The sequence below is a fragment of the Nicotiana attenuata genome, chromosome 1, assembly GCF_001879085.1.
Source record: "Nicotiana attenuata strain UT chromosome 1, NIATTr2, whole genome shotgun sequence".
In the NCBI taxonomy this organism is placed as follows: Eukaryota; Viridiplantae; Streptophyta; class Magnoliopsida; order Solanales; family Solanaceae; genus Nicotiana; species Nicotiana attenuata.
The window spans coordinates 20,237,903-20,258,189 of NC_031989.1; the positions used below are offsets into that span (position 1 = coordinate 20,237,903).

General features: G+C 34.3%; 3 protein-coding genes and 1 pseudogene across 4 annotated transcripts in view; 2 read left to right on the forward strand and 2 right to left on the reverse strand.

The window, feature by feature from the left end:
* On the forward strand, positions 390–7,631 carry LOC109212567 (CO(2)-response secreted protease-like). Its single transcript, XM_019376250.1, has 11 exons — positions 390–598; positions 995–1,095; positions 2,087–2,184; positions 2,477–2,641; positions 2,844–2,955; positions 3,746–4,304; positions 4,833–4,939; positions 5,226–5,468; positions 5,623–5,737; positions 6,412–6,634; positions 6,951–7,631. Exons 1-11 carry the CDS (start codon positions 512–514, stop codon positions 7,517–7,519), a joined length of 2,379 nt encoding a protein of 792 aa, XP_019231795.1. The 5' UTR covers positions 390–511; the 3' UTR covers positions 7,520–7,631.
* LOC109240263 lies at positions 8,120–8,761 on the reverse strand (annotated as a pseudogene).
* LOC109212649 (3'-5' exoribonuclease 1-like) lies at positions 11,617–18,416 on the forward strand. Its single transcript, XM_019376348.1, has 5 exons — positions 11,617–11,726; positions 11,866–11,946; positions 15,152–15,738; positions 17,287–17,462; positions 17,542–18,416. Exons 2-5 carry the CDS (start codon positions 11,925–11,927, stop codon positions 17,993–17,995), a joined length of 1,239 nt encoding a protein of 412 aa, XP_019231893.1. The 5' UTR covers positions 11,617–11,726; positions 11,866–11,924; the 3' UTR covers positions 17,996–18,416.
* The window catches only part of LOC109212733 (40S ribosomal protein S20-2-like), a 2,456-nt gene continuing 1,736 nt past the window's right edge, over positions 19,568–20,287 (reverse strand). For both annotated transcript variants that reach the window (XM_019376495.1, XM_019376439.1), the window contains exon 4: positions 19,568–19,889. In XM_019376495.1, coding sequence (XP_019232040.1) covers positions 19,747–19,889 — 143 coding nt within the window. In that variant the 3' untranslated portion in view covers positions 19,568–19,746. The remainder of the gene's footprint in view (positions 19,890–20,287) is intronic.

Here is a 20,287-nt window from a genome sequence, read left to right on the forward strand (position 1 = left end):
CTTGAAAGGCAAAATATGCAAAAACCACATCCGAAAATATATATGGTGCCAACTTTGTGTATTTTTCTCTTATAACTTGATCGCTTCTTATTGTTCTTTTAAATCTTTTAGTTCCAAATTAAAGATTAAATAACCAGTTTATCAATAATATTTCGAGTACCAAAGGAATCAATGTTAAAAAAAAAGTGAAATAGGGCATCACTTAGGTGGCTGATCAAAGAATATTAATATTGCAAAAAATTTGAGGTGTGTTTCATAACACAACACTTGTGCATGCATAGAGCGAAAGTGCTTGCTTGTCATGTACTTCAACTTTTTTCCGTTTTCAAGAAATCATTTGAATAAGCCTCTTGTTGGGCAGTAATTGTAGTCCAATAATGCAAGATTAATCAGTGAATATATAATACAAAAAGTAATGTAATTAATAGGATTGAAGAGAAATAACAAGCTATAAAAGCCTATGCTCCTCTTCTTATTGACAAGGAATTTACTTGCATGAATACTCTATGCTATGGCTTCTCTCTTTCATTTTTCTCCAATTATCTCCACAGTATTTTTTCTTATCACTTCTTGCTATGCATTAAATCAGACTCCCAAGGTATGTTTCTCTTTAATTTGGGAAAATTAGAAAAACAAATTTCGACTATTTGAACAAATTGTTAATCTGTAAACATATTTATATTAATTCTAGATGGAATGTACTTTGATCCTGGTATTGAATTTTCTAAGTGATATATGAATTTTTTTTTCTTTTCTCAAGTCAAATCATATTGAATTTCCTTCTTTGTTTTTGGATTTTATATTATTTTTTGCCAGCATGCAGACTTTTTAACTAGTGTTTTTCATATTTATTTTATAATAACTGAAAGGAATTAAGCATAGAAGCTTATATTGTTTAGTTTATGTTATCTCTGTTTCAATATTTTCTATCTGCATATAGTATTAAATCCTTCTCCTTTTTCCTTCTTTTTTTAAATTGCTTGATTGGATGCAGCCTTACATTGTGTACATGGGTAGTCCTTTGAACAACACTAGAGACTCGGCTGAAATTGCAGAGCTATCTCATCTTCGAATTTTGTCGTCCATTATCCCAAGGTTATAATACTATATTTGTTCTCTTTTATACTCCTTTTTCCCCCTTCATTTGGCTAGATAATTATAAGCAATAAATATAATTCTACATTTCTACTACTAATGGCGGAGTCATGAATTCTAATAAGGGGTTCAAATAAAATGCAAAAAATAATAGAAGTTTCTCCTATGTTAAAGGGGATTCAACAGTTTACATTTATACAAAAATTTTGTTTTTAATTACTTTACTTGCACATGAGTCTAATTTTCATATGAATTCAAACCCCCTTCCTTACTCAGTGGTGGACGTATGTTATGGATGCTTGAACACTCATTACTTTTGAAGTCATACACTATTATCTATATAAAAAAGTCAGTAATCCATACAAATATATTACTTAAGCATCCAGTCTCAGTAGTAATTTTCAAATAAAAAATCACTCATGATTTCAAAAATCTGGATCTATCACTGTCCTTACCTTTAGCTTCGCCACTATATATGCTATTTATCATATGTGGTAAATAGTAGCTTGATCCCGATGCAATCTGATGATATATACATTAAAGGAGCTGAAATATAAATTTCCCGTTTGATATTATGTAGATAGGAAAGATGATTTTTCTGTTAGTAATTTTAGCTGATCCCATTTAGTTTTTTTCCCTTTTAAGATAAAAATTAATCTTGACCATGCATGAGACAATCACGAGTTAAAATCGGTAAAAATTGTTAATGAGAAAAGGTAAATGCAAAGAAGGAAAAAGATAGACATTTTAAGATGTTATTATCCCATACGTTTAATTCCTTGATGATGAATGTGACTGATTCATCAATATATCAAATTATCAATACTACAGATAGAAAAAAAAGGACATTATATCTTCCATAAAGAAAGAATTTATACGAGTTTCTGCGCGTGTAGCTTCCACAAAATAATAAAAGTATATATGTGTTGCTGGAAATTCTTTTCTTTTATATATGAGAAATTAAATAATATTTCTTTTACTTTTTGAACAGTGAAGAAAGTGAGAGAATTTCACTGAGGCATTACTATCATCATGCTTATAGGGGCTTTTGTGCCTTGCTTACAGAGGACGAAGCCACCCTATTATCAGGTAAGATTCTTCCTTTATTCTTTTCTTTTTGCTTTTTAATTGCTTATAATGTAAAAAAAGTATTTAAGGAGAAGAAAATATATTTTAGGCGTTTTACTTTAATTTTTAAGTTGTATGTCACCTAAGATCTGAATTCTTATTTTGTAGTTTAAGTTGAAGATATAAATAAGAAATTATATTTTGTGGAACTGCATATTATTGAGAAAAAAAACAAACAGTCGTTTGTTTTGACACGCACATCATTTATTTATTTCAAAAATAGTGCATTAACTTTATTTAATTGGAAAAGCAGGTGACGAGGAGGTTGTATCAGTTTTTCCAGATCCCGTACTTCAACTTCACACAACACGCTCCTGGGATTTTTTGGGTCTTGAATCTTCTTATTATTCAACATCCTCTAGCTACCACTACAGCCATGGTTCATCTTATGACGTTATTATTGGAGTTATTGACACAGGTCCTTTTAATTACTACTAATAAATAAATAAGTTTTTTTTTTTGTATTAAAAAAAGCCACTTTGATTTATTTATGCATTAAGCAAATTGTTGCATACTCCATATTTAATGGAGGGAGAAAAACTTGGATTGTTTATAGTTTTTTTTTTTTTTTTTTTTTTGTGGCTATTATGTACATTGTCTTAATTACTGTTTATTTTTAGGCATATGGCCCGAGTCACCTAGTTTTGATGACCAACATATTGGAAAAGTACCATCAAGATGGAAAGGAGTCTGCATGGAAGGATTTGACTTCGATAAGTCAAACTGCAATAGGTCATCACTTTTCTTTCTCCTCATTTATTTTAATTTTGGTTACTCACGACCGTTTGTCATAGATTTTTTTTCTTTCTTTTGGAATTTCTTTTCTAAAACGCGTTTGTCCATGAAATTTTATAGTAAGTTCTTAGAGAATGTTCGAAAATGAGTTCTTTTCAAATTTTCGGAATTTTTTTCCCCACTCACAAAACTGCAATATTTTTTCAAGTGAAACGCATGTCCAAACATAATTTTAAATTCCTAATACCATTTTTCAACTTAACTTCAAATATTACTTTTTCTCAAAAATTATATCTTTTATGTCGAAACGCCTACTTAATGTTCAAGACATTGCCAAGAGGTTATATAGACAATCTTGACTTGGAATAAAATGCCATTTTTACTTTTCATCAAGCTCAATATTATGACTCACTTGAAAAAAGTATCAGTAGTCTCATCAGTCATAATTCTCATCAGAATCAAATCCAAATATCTCAACATTTGAAAATGTGATGCGTCCTAAATAATACTCCCTCAGGTTCACCAATTTGATTTGGACACACCCATTAAGAAAATACTAAATTCTACACAAAAATAGTTAGTGCGACTAAACTACCCTTAATTAAATATTGCAGTTTAGTTATAGTAGCACTTACTTCTCTTCTCAAATGTGAGGAGTAAATGACTTTTTAGGGATACGTACATAAGGGTAATTTTGGAAAAATAAATTGAATTTTTTCTTGATTATATAAATGGACACTTATTTTGGACCAAAATTAAATTTTATCTCAAAATCTATATATTGCAGGAAGTTGATAGGAGCAAGGTTTTACAATATTGAAGATCAAGAGTCCACCTTCACAAAATTACCTAACGTTAGCACTAAAATACCATCAGAACCAAAAGGAACACCAAGGGATAAAGTAGGGCATGGAACAAACACAGCTTCCATAGCAGCAGGTGGAATTGTCCCTAATGCCAATTACTATGGCCTAGCAAATGGCACAGCTAGGGGAGGGTTACCTTCTGCTAGAATAGCAACGTACAAAGCATGTTCAGAAGGAAACTGTCAAGGTTCTGCAATACTAAAAGCTATTGATGATGCAATTAAAGATGGAGTTGACATAATTTCCATTTCAATTGGGAGAAGTTTTGTGTTTCAAACTGACTTTAAAGATGATCCTATTGCCATTGGAGCTTTTCATGCTGCTGAAAAAGGAGTTATGGTTGTTTGTTCTGGTGGGAATGAGGGACCTGATCCTTACACTGTTACTAATTCAGCTCCCTGGATTTTCACTGTTGCTGCTTCTACTATTGATAGAAAATTTCAGTCCACTATTGTCCTGGGAAACAATGTCTCTTTGAAGGTAAAAACATCCTTATTACTCCATCTGCTTTTTTTGTTTCACTTAAACTTTCTGGGTGTTTGAGACGCATTTAATATCTGGATTCGCACCACATAGGAAAAATTTAAGTGGGAAATGTTTCCTAGTAGGAGTTTCTCTATTCCAAAGACTCGAATTCGAGAGTTCTGGTTAAGGGTGGAAAGATCTCATCCATCCCGCCATATCCCTTGGTGATCATTACTCGATATGTTTTTTTCCTTAATGTTTTTGTTTACTCATTCAGTATCCAGGATCCGTTGATCCGACTAATTAATTCCGAGGCAAATTAAAGGGAGAAACACTTTCCATTAGGAGTTTCTCCATTCCTAGGACTCGAATCCACCTTTGGGTGGTCTACTCCAAATGACTCATTCTATATGTGACTCTTCATTTTATATGTTTTAAAAAGAATGATACCTCTCTATATTTAAAAACTTTTTGACATCCAAATTAACCTTAATGTCACTCTTATAGTTTTTATTATATTAAATCTTTGGTTAATTCAAATAGGGATCAGGAATAAGTTACAATCCTACTGGTCGCTCTCGCTCCAGAACTTATCCCCTTGCTTTCGGTGAAAACATTCCTTTCCACCCCTCGTTAACTTCTCAAGCCAGGTAATTTTCTAGCTATGTATTTTTCTTTTTATTATTATTTTCATTCTTGCTTTCTTTCATGAAATAAGCAAATAATTGATCATACACATTCAATCAGTTGCATAACATCATCTTATTTAGAATCTCTAATAACCCCTTCGATTCAATCTAGATGACACATTTATATATACTTGAAGATCAAAACTACGAGGACAAGAGTTAGCTTCTTAAAATTTTTGTTTTCCATTTGATAAGTGCTTCTTGCTCTTAAAATTTTGTATGTTCCTTTCTGCAAAAATGCAAGCAGGAATTGTATGCCAGGGTCATTGGATGCTAAAAGAGTTGCTGGGAAAATAATTGTTTGTATGAACGATGACTGGACAATATCAAGAGAAATCAAGAAATTGGTTGTGCAAGATGCCAAAGCAAAGGGTCTGATTTTAATTGACGAGGCAGAGAAAAGTTCACCATTTGATTCAGGCAACTTTCACTTTGCTGAAGTTGGAAAGTTGGCTGGGGCTAAAATTCTTCAATATATTAATTCCTCCCAGTAAGAATTTATACCTCTTTTCTCTTTTAAATATGACTTACTATTATTTCTTTACAAAAGATTATCATGCTTTATCATTATTACAAAATATTATGATAGAAGTTCATTCGCATTCGGTGTTTACATCAAACTGTACAATGATTTATGATTACAGGAACCCATTGGCAACTATATTTCCGGCAAATGAGATTCGAAGGTTTAAGCCAGCTCCAGTAGTCGCAGATTTTTCTTCACGTGGACCCGCAACACTAACCGAAAATATTCTTAAGGTTCTAAACACTCTTCTAGACCCATTCACTATAAAAGCCGAGTTTTCCTCGGAACCGATGATTATGTTATGTTATAATATTTGTTCTTTATAACAACACATTCACTATAACAACAAAAAAAATATCGGAACAAATGATGCTGTTATAGAGAGGTTTGACTGTACATTAATTTTCAAAGCTATTACAGTCAAACCTCTCTATAACAACCTCGTTTGTTCCGAATATTTTTGGATGTTATAGCGAAGTGTTGGTATAGAGAGCATATATTATAACATAAAATGAAAATTGGTTCCGGTAAAGCTTGGCTTTTATAGTGAAGTGTTGTTATATAGGGATGTTGTTATAGAGCGGTCTGACTTTATATGTATATATTCTTAATTATGTTCAACTTAAACTATGAAGCTTTTACTACAGGCTGGTGGAAGTAAATTGCTTATCGACTTATACTAAACTATAGAGAGGTTTTTGACTGTATATTAATTTCCAACGCTATTATATGTATATATTCTTAATTATGTTCATCTCAAACTATGAAGATTTTACTACAAGCTGGTGGAATTAGTAAATTGCTTATCGACTTATATAAAAACAATTATATTTCAATTTGAAAAGAAAGGAGCAATAAACTATGAGTTTACTACACAATAATATGACCTTTAAAATGTTGTCTGCAGCCTGATATAAGTGCTCCTGGTGTTGGCATATTATCGGCAATGATCCCAAAGGTTGATGAAGTGAGTAGTAATCTTTTACCTGAAAAACAATCAACATCCTTATTTGGCATCACATCTGGAACATCTATGGCTTGTCCACATGTTACTGGAGCTATGTCCTTCATTAAATCAATACACCCTACATGGAGCTTCTCAATGATCAAATCAGCAATCATGACAACAGGTATATCACATATTTTGGCTATTAAATATTTGGTATCATTTACAAATCGAAGAAAAAAGTGCAACTCAGTGCACTATAAGCTCTTTCTATACGCGGGGTTCAGGGAAGCGCCAGATCACGTTGGGTCTTACGTACGCAACCTTACCTAATATTTCTGCAAGAGGTTGCTACCGCGGCTTGAACCCGTGACCTCCTGGTCAACTTTACCATTTCATTATTTTCTTTTGCTTCAAAAATGTTGTTTCATTTCCTTTAAAAGCATTATTTTCTTCTTCAATTTTGGCTGACCACGGAATTTTCTTTTTACCCTCGGCAGCAACAATATCCAACAATTTGAGGAAGCACTTGACAAACACGTCAGGTCTTTATTCAAATCCACATGAAATAGGTGCTGGGGAATTAAGCCCTATTAAAGCTCTAGATCCAGGTTTAGTATTTGAAACGACTATGAATGATTACTACAAATTTCTTTGTTATTACGGCTTCAAAGAAAAAGAACTTAGATTAGTAGCATCAAAGAATTACAAAAATTTTGATTGCCCAAAAAATGCTAGTACTAAAAAGGAATTCATATCAGACATAAATTACCCTTCAATCTCTATAGAAAAACTTAAGCAAAATCAAGGGGTTGTGAAAGTGAAAAGAGTTGCGACAAATGTTGGTTCTGATCGAAATTCCACTTATACTTGTTCAACCATTGCTCCACCTGGTTTGGTTGTTAGGGTTTCTCCGAGAAAGATTGCCTTTGTGAAAGGAATAAAGAAAGCTTCTTTTGAAGTCTCATTTGATGGTAAGAAAGCATCAAAGGGTTACAATTTTGGGATCATAATGTGGTCGGATGGCTCTCATAAAGTTCAGATGGTATTTGCAGTGAACGTTGAATAATTTTGCAATTTGTATTTTGTAGAGGGAGAAGATATATATCATTGCCCTAATTTACACTAGTTCTTATGACCATCAAAATGCAGTCTAATGGTACTAGTAAAAATTTAGAATTTCTACATGGTCACTGTGCGTTCAATTTCCATTATTTCCTCTCCCTAATCTTCAATAAATCTCTTATTAAAAAAGTGTTCTTATAATCTCTTGAATTTTCTAGCCTTTGCCATTCATGAAACCACAAAGCGTGTGAGGATGGTTGAACAAAGTTCCCAGGTAGAAAAGAAAGTAAAGCTACTTAAAACTAGTTTGATACTTTTGTCTAAGTTTTTTGGGAAAAATTGTGCAGTTGGCTCAAAACGGATAATATCACAAAAAATATTTTTAGGCCATTTTAGAACAACATGATCGTATCTGTGGTTTTGCTGAAAGTTACCAACAAATAGTGCAAGAAATCACCGGAAAAAAAAACTAAAGTCCACACACACGTATGTTGCTGGTGAGAGTCAAATAAGAAAATATATGTACGGAGTCATATTTTTATGTAAGTAAGATTTGAAGATATGAATTGACCAGTTAATGGTGTGTCTTTTTTAAAATTATTAATAAATCAAAATGGAACAAATCCCTTGATAACGAAATATATCAGCAAATTACTAGTCTCAAACTATTCACCGTTCAGCATCTATTAATTGTACTCATCAAAATAAATTGCAATGAAACAAAGTTCTACGTAGTACTATTACTAGAAAAACATAGTAAAAGAGAGAGGTTCGATCGACCAGAATCACTTCAATGGAATGAACCTAGAAGAGTGAGTAGCACCAATACCAGGCCTACCGTGCTTAACAGGCTTGTACGAGATTGAGAACTCAGCTAAATAATGTCCAATCATTTCAGGCTTGACCTCAATTTGATTGAACGTTTTTCCATTGTAAATTCCGATAACGCTTCCAATCATCTCTGGTACAATAATCATGTTCTTTCTGACTACCTCTGGCTTTTCACTTACTTGAGCCTCAAGTTTCGCCTTCCGCAGCTTCTTTATCAAAGCCATAGGCTTCTTCTTCAAACCCTTCTCGAACCTTCGGCGAGGACGAGCAGGGAAAAGCTTAACGAGATCAGTAATAGACATGTTAAGAAGAGTATCCTGATCCACTCCTCTGTAGCTGAACTTCTTAAAAAGTTCTCTTCTTTGATTGGCCGCCGGCCGCAACATTAGCACCTTCAACGTTCCCCATTGCTAGGGTTTTGAGGGAAAGATTAACGGTGTTTTTATTATTGAAACAATATATACAAAGTATTGACTTGTTCTCCAAGTAATGAATGGCTTGGTCCCTAAGTCAAGAAAATTAATCTACAAGTAAAAAAGGAAAGAGATACTACAATAATATTACATATTCTGAAATTAATAGTTTTATTTTCCTTAATACTGGACTGATAGTTCTGATCTTCTAGAAAATAAGGGGGGACTCAAATACTTATGCACGTAATATTATATTAAGTTAACCACTATTGGAAAAAAAATTAGTTGATCTTATAACAAATCCGCATAAGATCTTTGTATATTCTGAATGAAATAAAACTCTGAGTTCAAGAATAAGATATGACATGATGTGAATAAATATAGGTAAATCACTTACATTTGAAAAAGAAATAAGACATCATAGTAAAATAAAATACAAGTGTACAAATGGGATTGATTATTTAAAAGGAAATTTATGCATTGCTTGAGAGTTTGGAGGGTGGAAGAAAATGTCTAGAGTCTAAAGTTTGAGAGGCTAGTTGGTTTTACACAAAATGTTTGATGGGTGGATAGGGAATGATTTTCATCCGATTTCACAAATATTTTTGATATAAGTGATGTTTTTCTTTTTGATTTAGTGCAAAACGAAGTTCCTTCATTGTAACTTAATTAATTGAATTTTTTTAATTTAATTTCAAGTATATACTCAAGAAAACTATTAAAAAATCTTCTTTTTGTAAACAAAAATGAGAATTTTGTGATATTTTACCTAACTTTTCTCATAGAACAAAAAGCACAAAAACCTACCAAACATAAACAACATAGAAAACTTGCACAAGAATGATATTTTGAGTTAATGTCATTACTAGTCCTATATTGCACTTTCACAATTTTCATACTTTAACACATGACTAACATTTATTATTGACAAAATTACACACTAATGCACTTTATAAGTAGACCATGCACTATTTTAGCCTAGTTACAAGTTTGTAAATGTGTAGCCAAATATCAATAAGACATTTTCTTTTACCATTCCCTCTAACTATAACAGCCTCATCTTTTTTTTCGTCACCTACCTACCGTATTTTAGCTCTTTCCTCATTTTTCACCCTTAAATATTTAATTTAATTAATAAAAAAGTATCATATGCAAACAAAAAATAAAAACAAAAATCAGTTCCCTATTTTTAGTGCAACCATTGATCGAGACACTCAGTCAACACTCATTTATGCCTTCTCCCATAATCAATATTTCTCCGAATTGTTTTTTTCGATTTTTTATTTTGTGTATCTTTAGGCGTGAAATATCCGTGAGTTTTTATTCTCTTTTTTTCTCAAGTTTATACATACCTATCACAACTACAAAACGCAAAATCAGACGCAAGAAACCTAAAATCTCATCTCGTTCAATGCTAATCTTCTTAAATTTTGATTATGATTTTGTGAGAAATTTGGAGTGGGTATTGTTTGAACTTATTATTCATAGTCTAAGTAGGTTGTATACAAAGTTTGAAGTTATTTGCTAGAGATTTGGACTAGTTTTATACAAGAATTGCAAGTGAAAATCGTACAAAAAGTTCATCATAGATGCTTATACACTTTTATACAATGTTATACACTTTTATACAAAGAGGTACATTATGTATATAGTTGTATAAAAGTGTATAAAGATGTATAATCCCAGTAGTAAAAATATTCTTGATACACTATGTATATAGGTGTATAAGAAGAATGAGAAGAAGAAGAAGAAGAAAATGTGAGAAATTCACCATATACCTGTAAATAATATATCAACCTTGTATACAATAGTGTATAAGAGGTGTTTATACACTTTATATACTATTTATACAATATTATACATTATTAACAAATGAATCCTATCAATGGAGCTTCACAGGTTCTTCTTCTTCTTCTTCTTCCTTGGTCGTCCTCTAAAATTTAACTCAAATCCAGCATAAATCTACTCCAAGTCACTTGAAATTTAAGTTTTGAACTCCTATTGATAATTCCAATCAATTAGGAATACACTCATTCCAAACAACTAACAAATCGAAAACCTAATTTTCTGAAATCGAATCTTTGAACCATAAGTGACAAAATTACAGAATAATGCACTTCATAAGAGATTACCATCTTTGAATTTGGAAGACGAATTGAAGGAGAATAACAATGGTAGAAAAATTTTGGGGTGCACTATGCAAAGGCGTGACATGGGAAGAAGAAGAAGAACGAAGAAAAAAAAGGTGAGCTAACTGATGAAAAGTAACTTTCAGGTTATGTACAACCTGGACTACACTGGGTAAGGACTCCAAACGTGGGCCATTTTCTGATGGGTTATTAGGCCAGATGACAAGGGGTGTAATTCTCCCTTATTTATTCATACCCTTATAGTTTAGTAATCACATAATTATTGGATGGTAAATATTTTTCACACTTAATGTTTATATCAATACAAATATTAAAAAATTTAAGATGCACCTTAACATGTATTATTATTATTATTAATATTATCATTTAATGATATATAATTAATCCATTTTCCTTTATTTTTATACTTAATTAGAACAATAAGACGTGATTAGTATAAAGACGGGATGCAAATAGTATTTAATTCCTGGTTGAATTGCCATTTGCCATTGCCAAACGCCAATGCTACAGTGAGTCAAAAGGTGGTTGGATATTTTCTTTATTCATTTGTGAAAAATATCCGAACCCAATATATCATATTCTGTGGACACGCTTTCTTCGTTAACCCAAAACTTGCACGTGCGTCGTTAAACCGCACGTGTAAAACATATTTTATGGAAATATTTAATTAAGGGAAAAAGATTAAATACGTTACTAAAAATAACAATAAAGAATAAAGAATTAACATTAATAATAAATGAAAAGTACAAGTATAACCTACTTTACTTCTTCCCTTTCTTCTTCCTAATGCGCAACTCAGATCACAAAGGGGCTGAAGGTTTCTAATTCTCTGATACCTTTTACTTTTTATCTTTAATTATTTAATATGTGTGTGTGCGCTCGTGCAGATGGCAAAATTTTATGTTTTTTTTGTTGTTGTGAATTTTAGTCAGTGAATGTTGTGTGTGTTTATGTAGGAAATTTGAGGAAGGAGATCTGATGTACTTGCTTGTGGATCTTAATTATTCGGGAGATCATGATCGCCGTAGAGCATAAAGGTATGGCCTTTTTTGATTATTTTTTATTTTTTTAATATGGGTATTTTCTGCTGCTATGTTTTATGTGTGGAATTTGCGATGGTGGGATCTCGACTTTTCACAAATTATGGGGTTGAACTGAAGGTTAGGAGTTGTGGGTTTCATTGTATTTTTTGAATGCAATGACAAAGCGTTTGATTCACAGTTGTTTCTGGTTTTGAACGGATGTGAAAGAGTAAGTTTTTGATCATGTAGTGCTATTGGTGTTTCTTTTCTTACTTTTTATGAAGATAATACATGCAATGCCATTGTTGGGGAAAGACTAGGAAGACCTTAAGGTTGAATAATTGGTTACCGAACTTTTTTTCGACAACAGTGGTTGGGGACAGCATTCGTTTGTGCGCATATTGACTATTCCACCGAGTACCCCCACCAATTTAGGTAGATGAGAATAAATCACCTAGTTTTCTGCCGTCTCTGTTGAGGTTTGAACCCTAGTCCCCCAAGTTTACACTCACTTTATTGACTCACTACGCCAATACCTTGGATAAACATAATTTCTGGGGTAGGGAGTTTTGGGGGGGGGGGGGGTGAATAAAGTTTGTCTTTAGGTTATGGATATTTTGCTTCCCCCTTTTTTCAATGGGAGTTTATTGTGGAACTTAGAACTGTAAGTTTTAGTGCTATTTGACTTTAAAGTTTAAATGGACATACATAATGTTCGTCCAAACCTATCAAAGAACAATGGTTCTTTCATGTTGGAGATACTATTTTGTTGAGAGAAGTTGGTATTTGGCTAGGTCATTGCATTGTCAATTGTTGGAGTAAATATAATTTTGCATTAAATCCACAACCCGGAGGGGAAAGGCAACTACACCTCAATCCAGAATAAATTGTGGTCTGTTATATGAATCTTCATTGACCATATTGTTCCCGTTAAGCTCATTTTAGATAAATATTATATAAATTAAAAATAAAAAGTACTGCACGTTCTACTGGCATATAAATCTCTCACATGACTAAAAGACTCCTAGAAAACATTGGATCTAAAGTAAATGTATTACTATAACTAAAATATATTCCCTCCTAATTAGTATCGCGTATACAGATCGTTTTCTTCCATTATGCCCTATTTCCGCTAGATTTGCATGGATTCTCTAGAGATCGTAGGTCTTTCAATATAACTTATGTGATTTTAGGTCCACCTCATCCCCATCAATACCTTTGCTTTCACACTCATAGACTGGTGCATCCGAAAGTCGATATAGGACTCGATCAAACCATCTCAAATAACCTTCTCTTATTTATTCTTGAAGCGTGCTACTTGTACCTTCTGGTGAGCATGACCATTTTTAATCTTGTCTGATCTTGTATGACCGCACATCCTTCCTATCATCTGGATCTCCGTGATACTCATCTTGTGGTTATTGTTTGTATTCATGCACCACAATCCTATCTAATCTCATTTCAACTTCCATCATCCATATATTTAGTCTTACGCTGCTTATCCTAAAACCCTTATCCTCAGGAGGATCCTTGCTGTTTTCCTATTTTTTGAGCTGTGATTCGTGGTTTAAAAGCTGATTTGCTGGGATTTAAGTCTTACCTTTTAAAAAAGGATGATTTGCTGGGATGAACTGGTGAACAGTCTACTTGAATGTGATTTAATGGCAATTTAGAACTAATGTGTTAGTGCACTTTTGGGACCTAAAGTTCATCGTTACGGGAAAATAAAAAGCTCTAGCAAGTTCCTACCCACCCCCCGACCCCCACCCCACCCCCAAAGAAAAGGAAGAAGCCACTGACCCCCACTATATTGGCAACTGGTAAGCGTGTTTGTTATTTGGCAAAGAAACCCTTGAACAGAGGTTTCCAGATGTAAAATTTTCATTTTCTGAAATACCTCCTTGTACTGGAAATCTGCTAGTAACATTCTATCTGTGCTTGCTGTAAGTAATTAGCTGGAAGTGATCCCTTTTCTTTTCATAAATTTTCTAGTACTAAATGCTAACTCTTACTTGTGTTTCCAATGATATACCAACTAACCACCTGTCTTCTCACAGAAAAAGGACCAGTGAATAGGCTTATTTTTCATAAGTAGGACCACTGAATAAAGCTATACCTTTTGGAAAATATGAACTTACAAAATTTGCCTCCCAAGAGACTTTTTGATGCCACGCAAGCTTCTCGTTTGGGGTAGTTGATAGCGATTGATGATCTACATGTTTTATTGGGTACGAGGAATAAACTGGCTATCATTTCTGCAATCATATCACTTGATGTCCACTCCTTCTACTCCATGACTAGTTGAGTTGTACCACCTGTCCTCAGATAAAGTCAGTGTCCCAGTATCACATTCTGATTTATGTGTGGAAGCAAAACTAAGCTTGAGACTTGAGTAACCAAAAATGCTATAGTTACCGCCCTTTTAGTTTTAAATTTACGGAACTAGTATTTTCCCTCTCCTACATTCACTGCATGAAGCAAAACTCCATTGTTGAAGGAAAATGCTTATTTGAGAGGTGAGCGAGTGTCCTTTTGCATACAGCAGAGTGTCTCCTCTTAACAGCCAGAGATCTTACCTTAATTAAAAAAAAAAATTCAAAACAAAAGCCAGAGCTTCTGGACTGTAAAAGGTTGGGAGGAGCTTTGCCATTCTAGTCCATGAAGTCTGTTCAAAATAAGCATCAAAGAATTCGCATGGTTCTCATATACTTAAGTTATAGACTAGTAACTAGTTCATTTGAGAGGTAGTTTGATTGCCTTTTATAGTAGTTAGGGCTGCTACCTTAAGGAGAAAAGCTGCAGATCTGCATTAACATCTAACTGGAACTTTGGCACGCCCTCTTAGTCATCTGATTGTTCTGCACTCTTTTGTTTATCTAAGGACCATACGATAAATAACGGACAAGCTGCAATGAGATTTAAGTTTTTAGTCCTTTGTTATAAGTCAGTATGTTGTGTTTATTTAAAAATCTTCTTTTGGGTTTGTTTGATTTTGGAAACAGCCTCTCTATCCTTTTCGGGGTAGGGGTAAGATCTGCGTACGCTCTACTCTCCCCAGATCCCACTGGCGGGATTTTACTGGGTATGTTGTTGTTGTTGTTGTTTGGGTTTGTTTGATTTTGTGGCAATTATGTAGTTTGGAATCTTAATTTATTCATGTTTGTGAAACACTTTCATTAGTACCTATGTGATGTATTTGTTATTTATCCTTGGACTGCAGATACTATGCATACGAACTGTGAGGCATCCGTAAGATGCCTCCAGAATGCAGGCTATCCCCATAATCTGCATTACAGTAGGACCGCTGTCAAAGTCTTACCAGAGCCTAGTGATGGCGCCTATATTCATCCAGGTGGGGATAGCTTGGACGGCACATTGAGTGGTGAATCTATTGACTCTTCAAAAGAATCGCCAAACCACACTGTTTATCAGCACGGCTTTGGTTTATGGTCAGCCTTTTATCCTAACTCAAATATGCATCTGCGCTCCGTGAATGCTATTGAAAGCCAGATCTTTCCATATCCAGTGGATAACCACTACCATTATAGCCTATTAAACATGTTCCCTCAAAATTATCAGTATGATTATCGGTTCCAAGATTTTCAGTATTTTGTTGTTATTGACTTTGAGGCAACATGTGATAAGGAAAAGAATCCTCACCCTCAGGAGATAATAGAGTTTCCATCAGTAATAGTGAGTAGCACTACTGGGCAGCTGGAAGCTTGTTTTCAAACTTATGTGAGGCCAACGTGCAATCAACTATTGAGTGATTTCTGCAAAGATCTGACTGGTATCCAGCAAATTCAGGTTGGTTGCAAGTTTTGATTTGCTACCTATTATAGGATTTCGTCTGTGAGATGGATGAGGGTTTTAACTAAATAATGGAAGAACCTTGGATAAGCATATTTTTAAACATGTAGCTTACTTCCTTCCATGTTATGAAGATTGACTTAATTTTATGGGTTGAAGTTGGAAACTCTCTGCTAGTAGTTATGTTATTCATTTGCTCATTGATTGCTTTTTAGCTTTATTAGTATAAAAAAGTTATAAATAACTTGAGCAACAACAAAGAAAATTAAGATTTTTTACAGAGCTTGTGGAGGTACTTTCTCTCCTGTGCGGGAGTGTGTGTTGCAGCTTGCAAGGTTAGATGAGCAATCATGAAATGGAGTAGTTGTATTAGAATGCTATCATTTGTTATGTCGGAAATTTGAATTGGCCAACATGTGGTTTGAGATGTATCCTCCATATGGCTATTAGATAGTTGAGAAGTGAATGACAGATTTTGGTATATTGTTTCGGTTATGTGGTGCAAATGATTGAACTTTTAAATTTATGATATCAACTTCACCTCCCTGTGATGTGTAGTATCTTATTCATGGTTTTAGACATATAGAAGGATTTGTTTGTTAATACAACCTTTGCTACCTATGTGCTTGTGATTACCAATTTTACTGACCACCATTGAAGAGATTAATCTAACTAGATCTAAAAAAATGAGTTCGTAAGATGGGGTGGATACGTCCAAACTCCTAAGAGAACACTAGTCTTTCTTGAATTTAAGGTGATTAAGTTTCGTCCATTGCTAGGCATGTTTTGTTCCATTCTGACTTAAGTATTTCGATCTAGTTTTTGGACACATTTCACTCTCAAGCAGGTATGATCCTTATTTTCATTAATAGAATTTTTTCAAAGGAAGTCGTGTGAGAACCCTGGTCTGTCATAGAATTGAGTTTTCTAAAAGGAATGTCTTACTGAGGTTTGAACAATGGTGCTCATGGATTTGTCCTGAAGTTGACGGCACTAAACAATAAATATCTGGCAAAATCATTGATTGGTAAGAAAACATTCTGCAATATATTAATATTAGAAACAGGAATAAGAAATTAATATAAGAAAACTTGTTACTAAATCTCCTTGGTTAAAAAAAACTAGTTACTGAATTTGAAAAAGAAATTTTGAACTGCATTTTTGCATCTGCATCAGAAACTTGATACGCACGGTGTTTTAACTCCATTGATGGTTTTCACTTCATATAATTTACTTAATTACAGTATGTTTTAAACTTCCTATATTCGTGTGTGTGTGTATATATATATATATATATCATATTTTTCTTCATCTGTGCCTTTCTTTGCTTAAAGCATTCACTTGAATTGGTTAAAGAATAATGCAGTTTTTAAGGACAGGCTTGGAGTTTGGAGTATCTTTTCTATTGAAACTTATTGTGCTGCACCTCCTTTCTTGAGTAGGTTTGACCTGTTTTGTGAATATTGGCCAGTCTATTGCTACTTTCTGTGGGTTTAATGTTGTAACAGCTGAGTCATGCAAGGTTGAATTTTTTTTCTCTGACAGGTTGACAGAGGAGTTACTTTAAGTGAAGCTCTCCTTAGGCATGACAAGTGGCTTGAGAAGAAAGGGATAAAGAATACCAACTTTGCTGTTGTCACATGGTCCAGTTGGGATTGCCGTGTGATGTTGGAATCAGAATGCCGATACAAGAAGATCAGGAAGCCTCCGTATTTCAACCGGTAGGTTTATATTCTTATTTTTATCTGTGTTCTAAAGTGGAGCACTTTTCTTTGGGTTAACATAAAAAACGTATTCCAGATGGATCAACTTGAAGGTTCCTTTCAAAGAGGTTTTCGGAGGTGCACGGTGCAATTTGAAAGAGGCGGTCCAAATGGCTGGCCTAGCATGGCAGGGCCGTGCACACTGTGGTCTTGATGATGCCAAAAATACAGCCCGCTTGCTTGCTTTGCTCATGCACAGGGGTTTTAGATTCTCTATCACCGATTCTCTGATGTATCAATCTGGTGATGAACCCTCTACATGGAAGCTACCCCCAGATCACCCATCGTTTCCCTCTTATCAACCTCAAAAGACGAGGGACATGCCTCCAGGATTGCAAAATCATCAGCCTTACTGTTTCTGTGGAGTAAGGAGCAGCAAAGGGATGTTCCGGAAACCAGGTCCAAAGCAAGGAAGCCTATTCTTCGGGTGTGGGAATTGGACTGCTGCTAGAGGTGCCTGTTGCCAATATTTCGAGTGGGCCTTGTCCTGAAGGACCAGAAAAAATGACGTAACATTTATTCAGCCGAATCATCATCATCCCTCTCTCTTTCTCGCTTCTTTCTCTCTATGTAAAAAGTGAAACGAAAAGACTTGGTTGATGACTGTTTGAGGAAGTGAGTCTACACTTCTCTCGTGGAGATCTTCACTTCCTACCAAAGTAAATATGGATAGTTCAATCAAACCCTTTGGTTTCCAGTTAATATTTATGAGCGGTAAACTTAGGAAATGAAAGATGGAATGATCCAACCATTTTCAAACTGACTTGTTGACAGTGATTGAACTCTATGGAGATGAGTAATGGTGTAGTTAGAAGCATGCGTTGACATGCCCAGACATGTTTTATTGTGTTAAAAATAACGTGTGAGCATTTGCTATTCAATGGGAATGACAGCAGAGTTGCTTGCTCATAATTTCTCTTTATCCCCCTCCCCTCACCCTTTATTTCTTTTCTTAATTTGACTTCTATATTGGACCTGGAAGTGTTGTGCCTTAGTGGACCTCAAATTATTCAAGATTGAATTTTGTAGTAATTCCAGTTATCTTTTCAAATCGTAGCTTATCTTGAAGAAGATGAAGGGCGTTAAGGAAGAGTCTCATAGGCACATTTTTGGTAGATATTAAGTGTCAATAGGAACAAGCCTTAGTATAAGCGTCTGAGCGAAAAAGTTGAGCAAGTTTAAGCGGTCTTCAATGTAAATAAGTTTAGCCTTGCCTCGAATTGAGGAATATTTTCATTCTCCGTACAGTTTCAGCAAATTTGAAGTTCTTTAGTCCAATCTTTTGACAAACTTATGTAACTTGGTTGTTTTATCTCCGCTGTTCCTTGAGCCGAGGATCTATCGGAAACAGCCTCTCTATCCCTATGAGATAGGGTTAAGGTCTGCGTACACACTACCCTCCCTAAACCCCATTTATGGGATCAAACCTATACTAGGTTTTTTTGTTGTTGTTTACAAGCCTTTAAGATTTTATCAATCCTTCTGGTAGTAATTCATTTTATTCCACCATACTAGCTATTGACCCCGTGCGCACTTGCTTGCTTCTCGTCTATCACTATATGCTTTAGCCACTTGATGTTTTCAGATAAGATTACCAAAAAAATGGTACATTTACCAAATACCAGCTGGAGGGTAGTCGTTGTATCTTTCAAAAGTTTTTCTTTTCTTGAACTTTTGTTTCTGAAAATTCATAATGCGCACAAAATTAAAAACATTTCTCAACCCTGACAAAAAGCAAGTGAATGCTTTGACATCCTTGTTCCAACCTTAATTTCCAGCAAAACAGGGAAAAGAGGAATCGAGTAAGAACTGCAGAGGATAGAGGCTTCAATATCCGAAGATTGTTACAGGAACCATCGAAAATAAGCAATTTTCACTTAATTGTCCAAAAATGGTGATGGAATAAAATTATAGTCCCATTTGCAAAATAACACAAATTTGGGCATCTAAGTTATTTTGAAACTGCACCTCAAATGTAACGGTTTTGTACTCTCATGCTAAAGTTTTAAGGTCTTATTATGAAACAAGCAAAGGTCATAATCACCTCTTTTGAAGTAATCTAGTGTAGGAAATTCAATAGACTTGCTAGTACTGAATAAACAATCCATACACTTTGCTTTTATCAAACGTCTTAGTTTAACAGCAAAATTGTAATTCCAAAACACTCGTAATACATAAGTCTGGAGGGAAAAATACCACAGCATATAAAGAGTAACTCATCTACCTAGGTAAGACAAAGGATCTAAGAATCAGCAATAGTGACCTCAACCTCAACACCAGGTTCAATGGTGATTGAGGTGATTTGTTTCACAACATCTGCAGAGCTGAAAAGGTCAATGACTCGCTTGTGGACACGTAGCTCGAATCTGTCCCATGTATTTGTACCTGTGTGTAGAGACAAATGAAGGAGAAGATTAAACTTTTTGATGAAAATAATTTCTCCAGAAAATAAATCTCCTCGGATACACACTTTTTTATTGATAGAATCACATATCATCAACATGACACAAAATTAAAAGAGGCAATACAAGAGGCTCCGACTTCATAGATTACTTAATGTTATCTTCTAAGACCTAGAGAATAAGCATAAAAAAAAAGAAACTAGTGGGGCCAGGGGGAATCAAAACCAACCAGCAACCCAAACATCATCACGCTAGGAAGACAACAAAAAAGAGCCTGGAATTTTATTATGAGTAGAAGATGTAATGGAAATGTGGCTTGTCGGTATGGATTAAGAGGTTTTTTTTTTTGGTGGGGGGGGGGGGGGGTCGGGGGTACCTACG

Coding starts and splice junctions, on each gene's coding strand:
- LOC109212567 (XM_019376250.1), top strand. CDS start 512: ATGGCTTCTCTCTTTCATTTTTCTCCAATTATCTCCACAGTATTTTTT. Junction 599..994: donor CATTAAATCAGACTCCCAAG/GTATGTTTCTCT, acceptor GATTGGATGCAG/CCTTACATTGTGTACATGGG. Junction 2,956..3,745: donor GATAAGTCAAACTGCAATAG/GTCATCACTTTT, acceptor TATATATTGCAG/GAAGTTGATAGGAGCAAGGT.
- LOC109212649 (XM_019376348.1), top strand. CDS start 11,925: ATGATCGCCGTAGAGCATAAAG. Junction 11,947..15,151: donor GATCGCCGTAGAGCATAAAG/GTATGGCCTTTT, acceptor CTTGGACTGCAG/ATACTATGCATACGAACTGT. Junction 17,463..17,541: donor AAGCCTCCGTATTTCAACCG/GTAGGTTTATAT, acceptor AACGTATTCCAG/ATGGATCAACTTGAAGGTTC.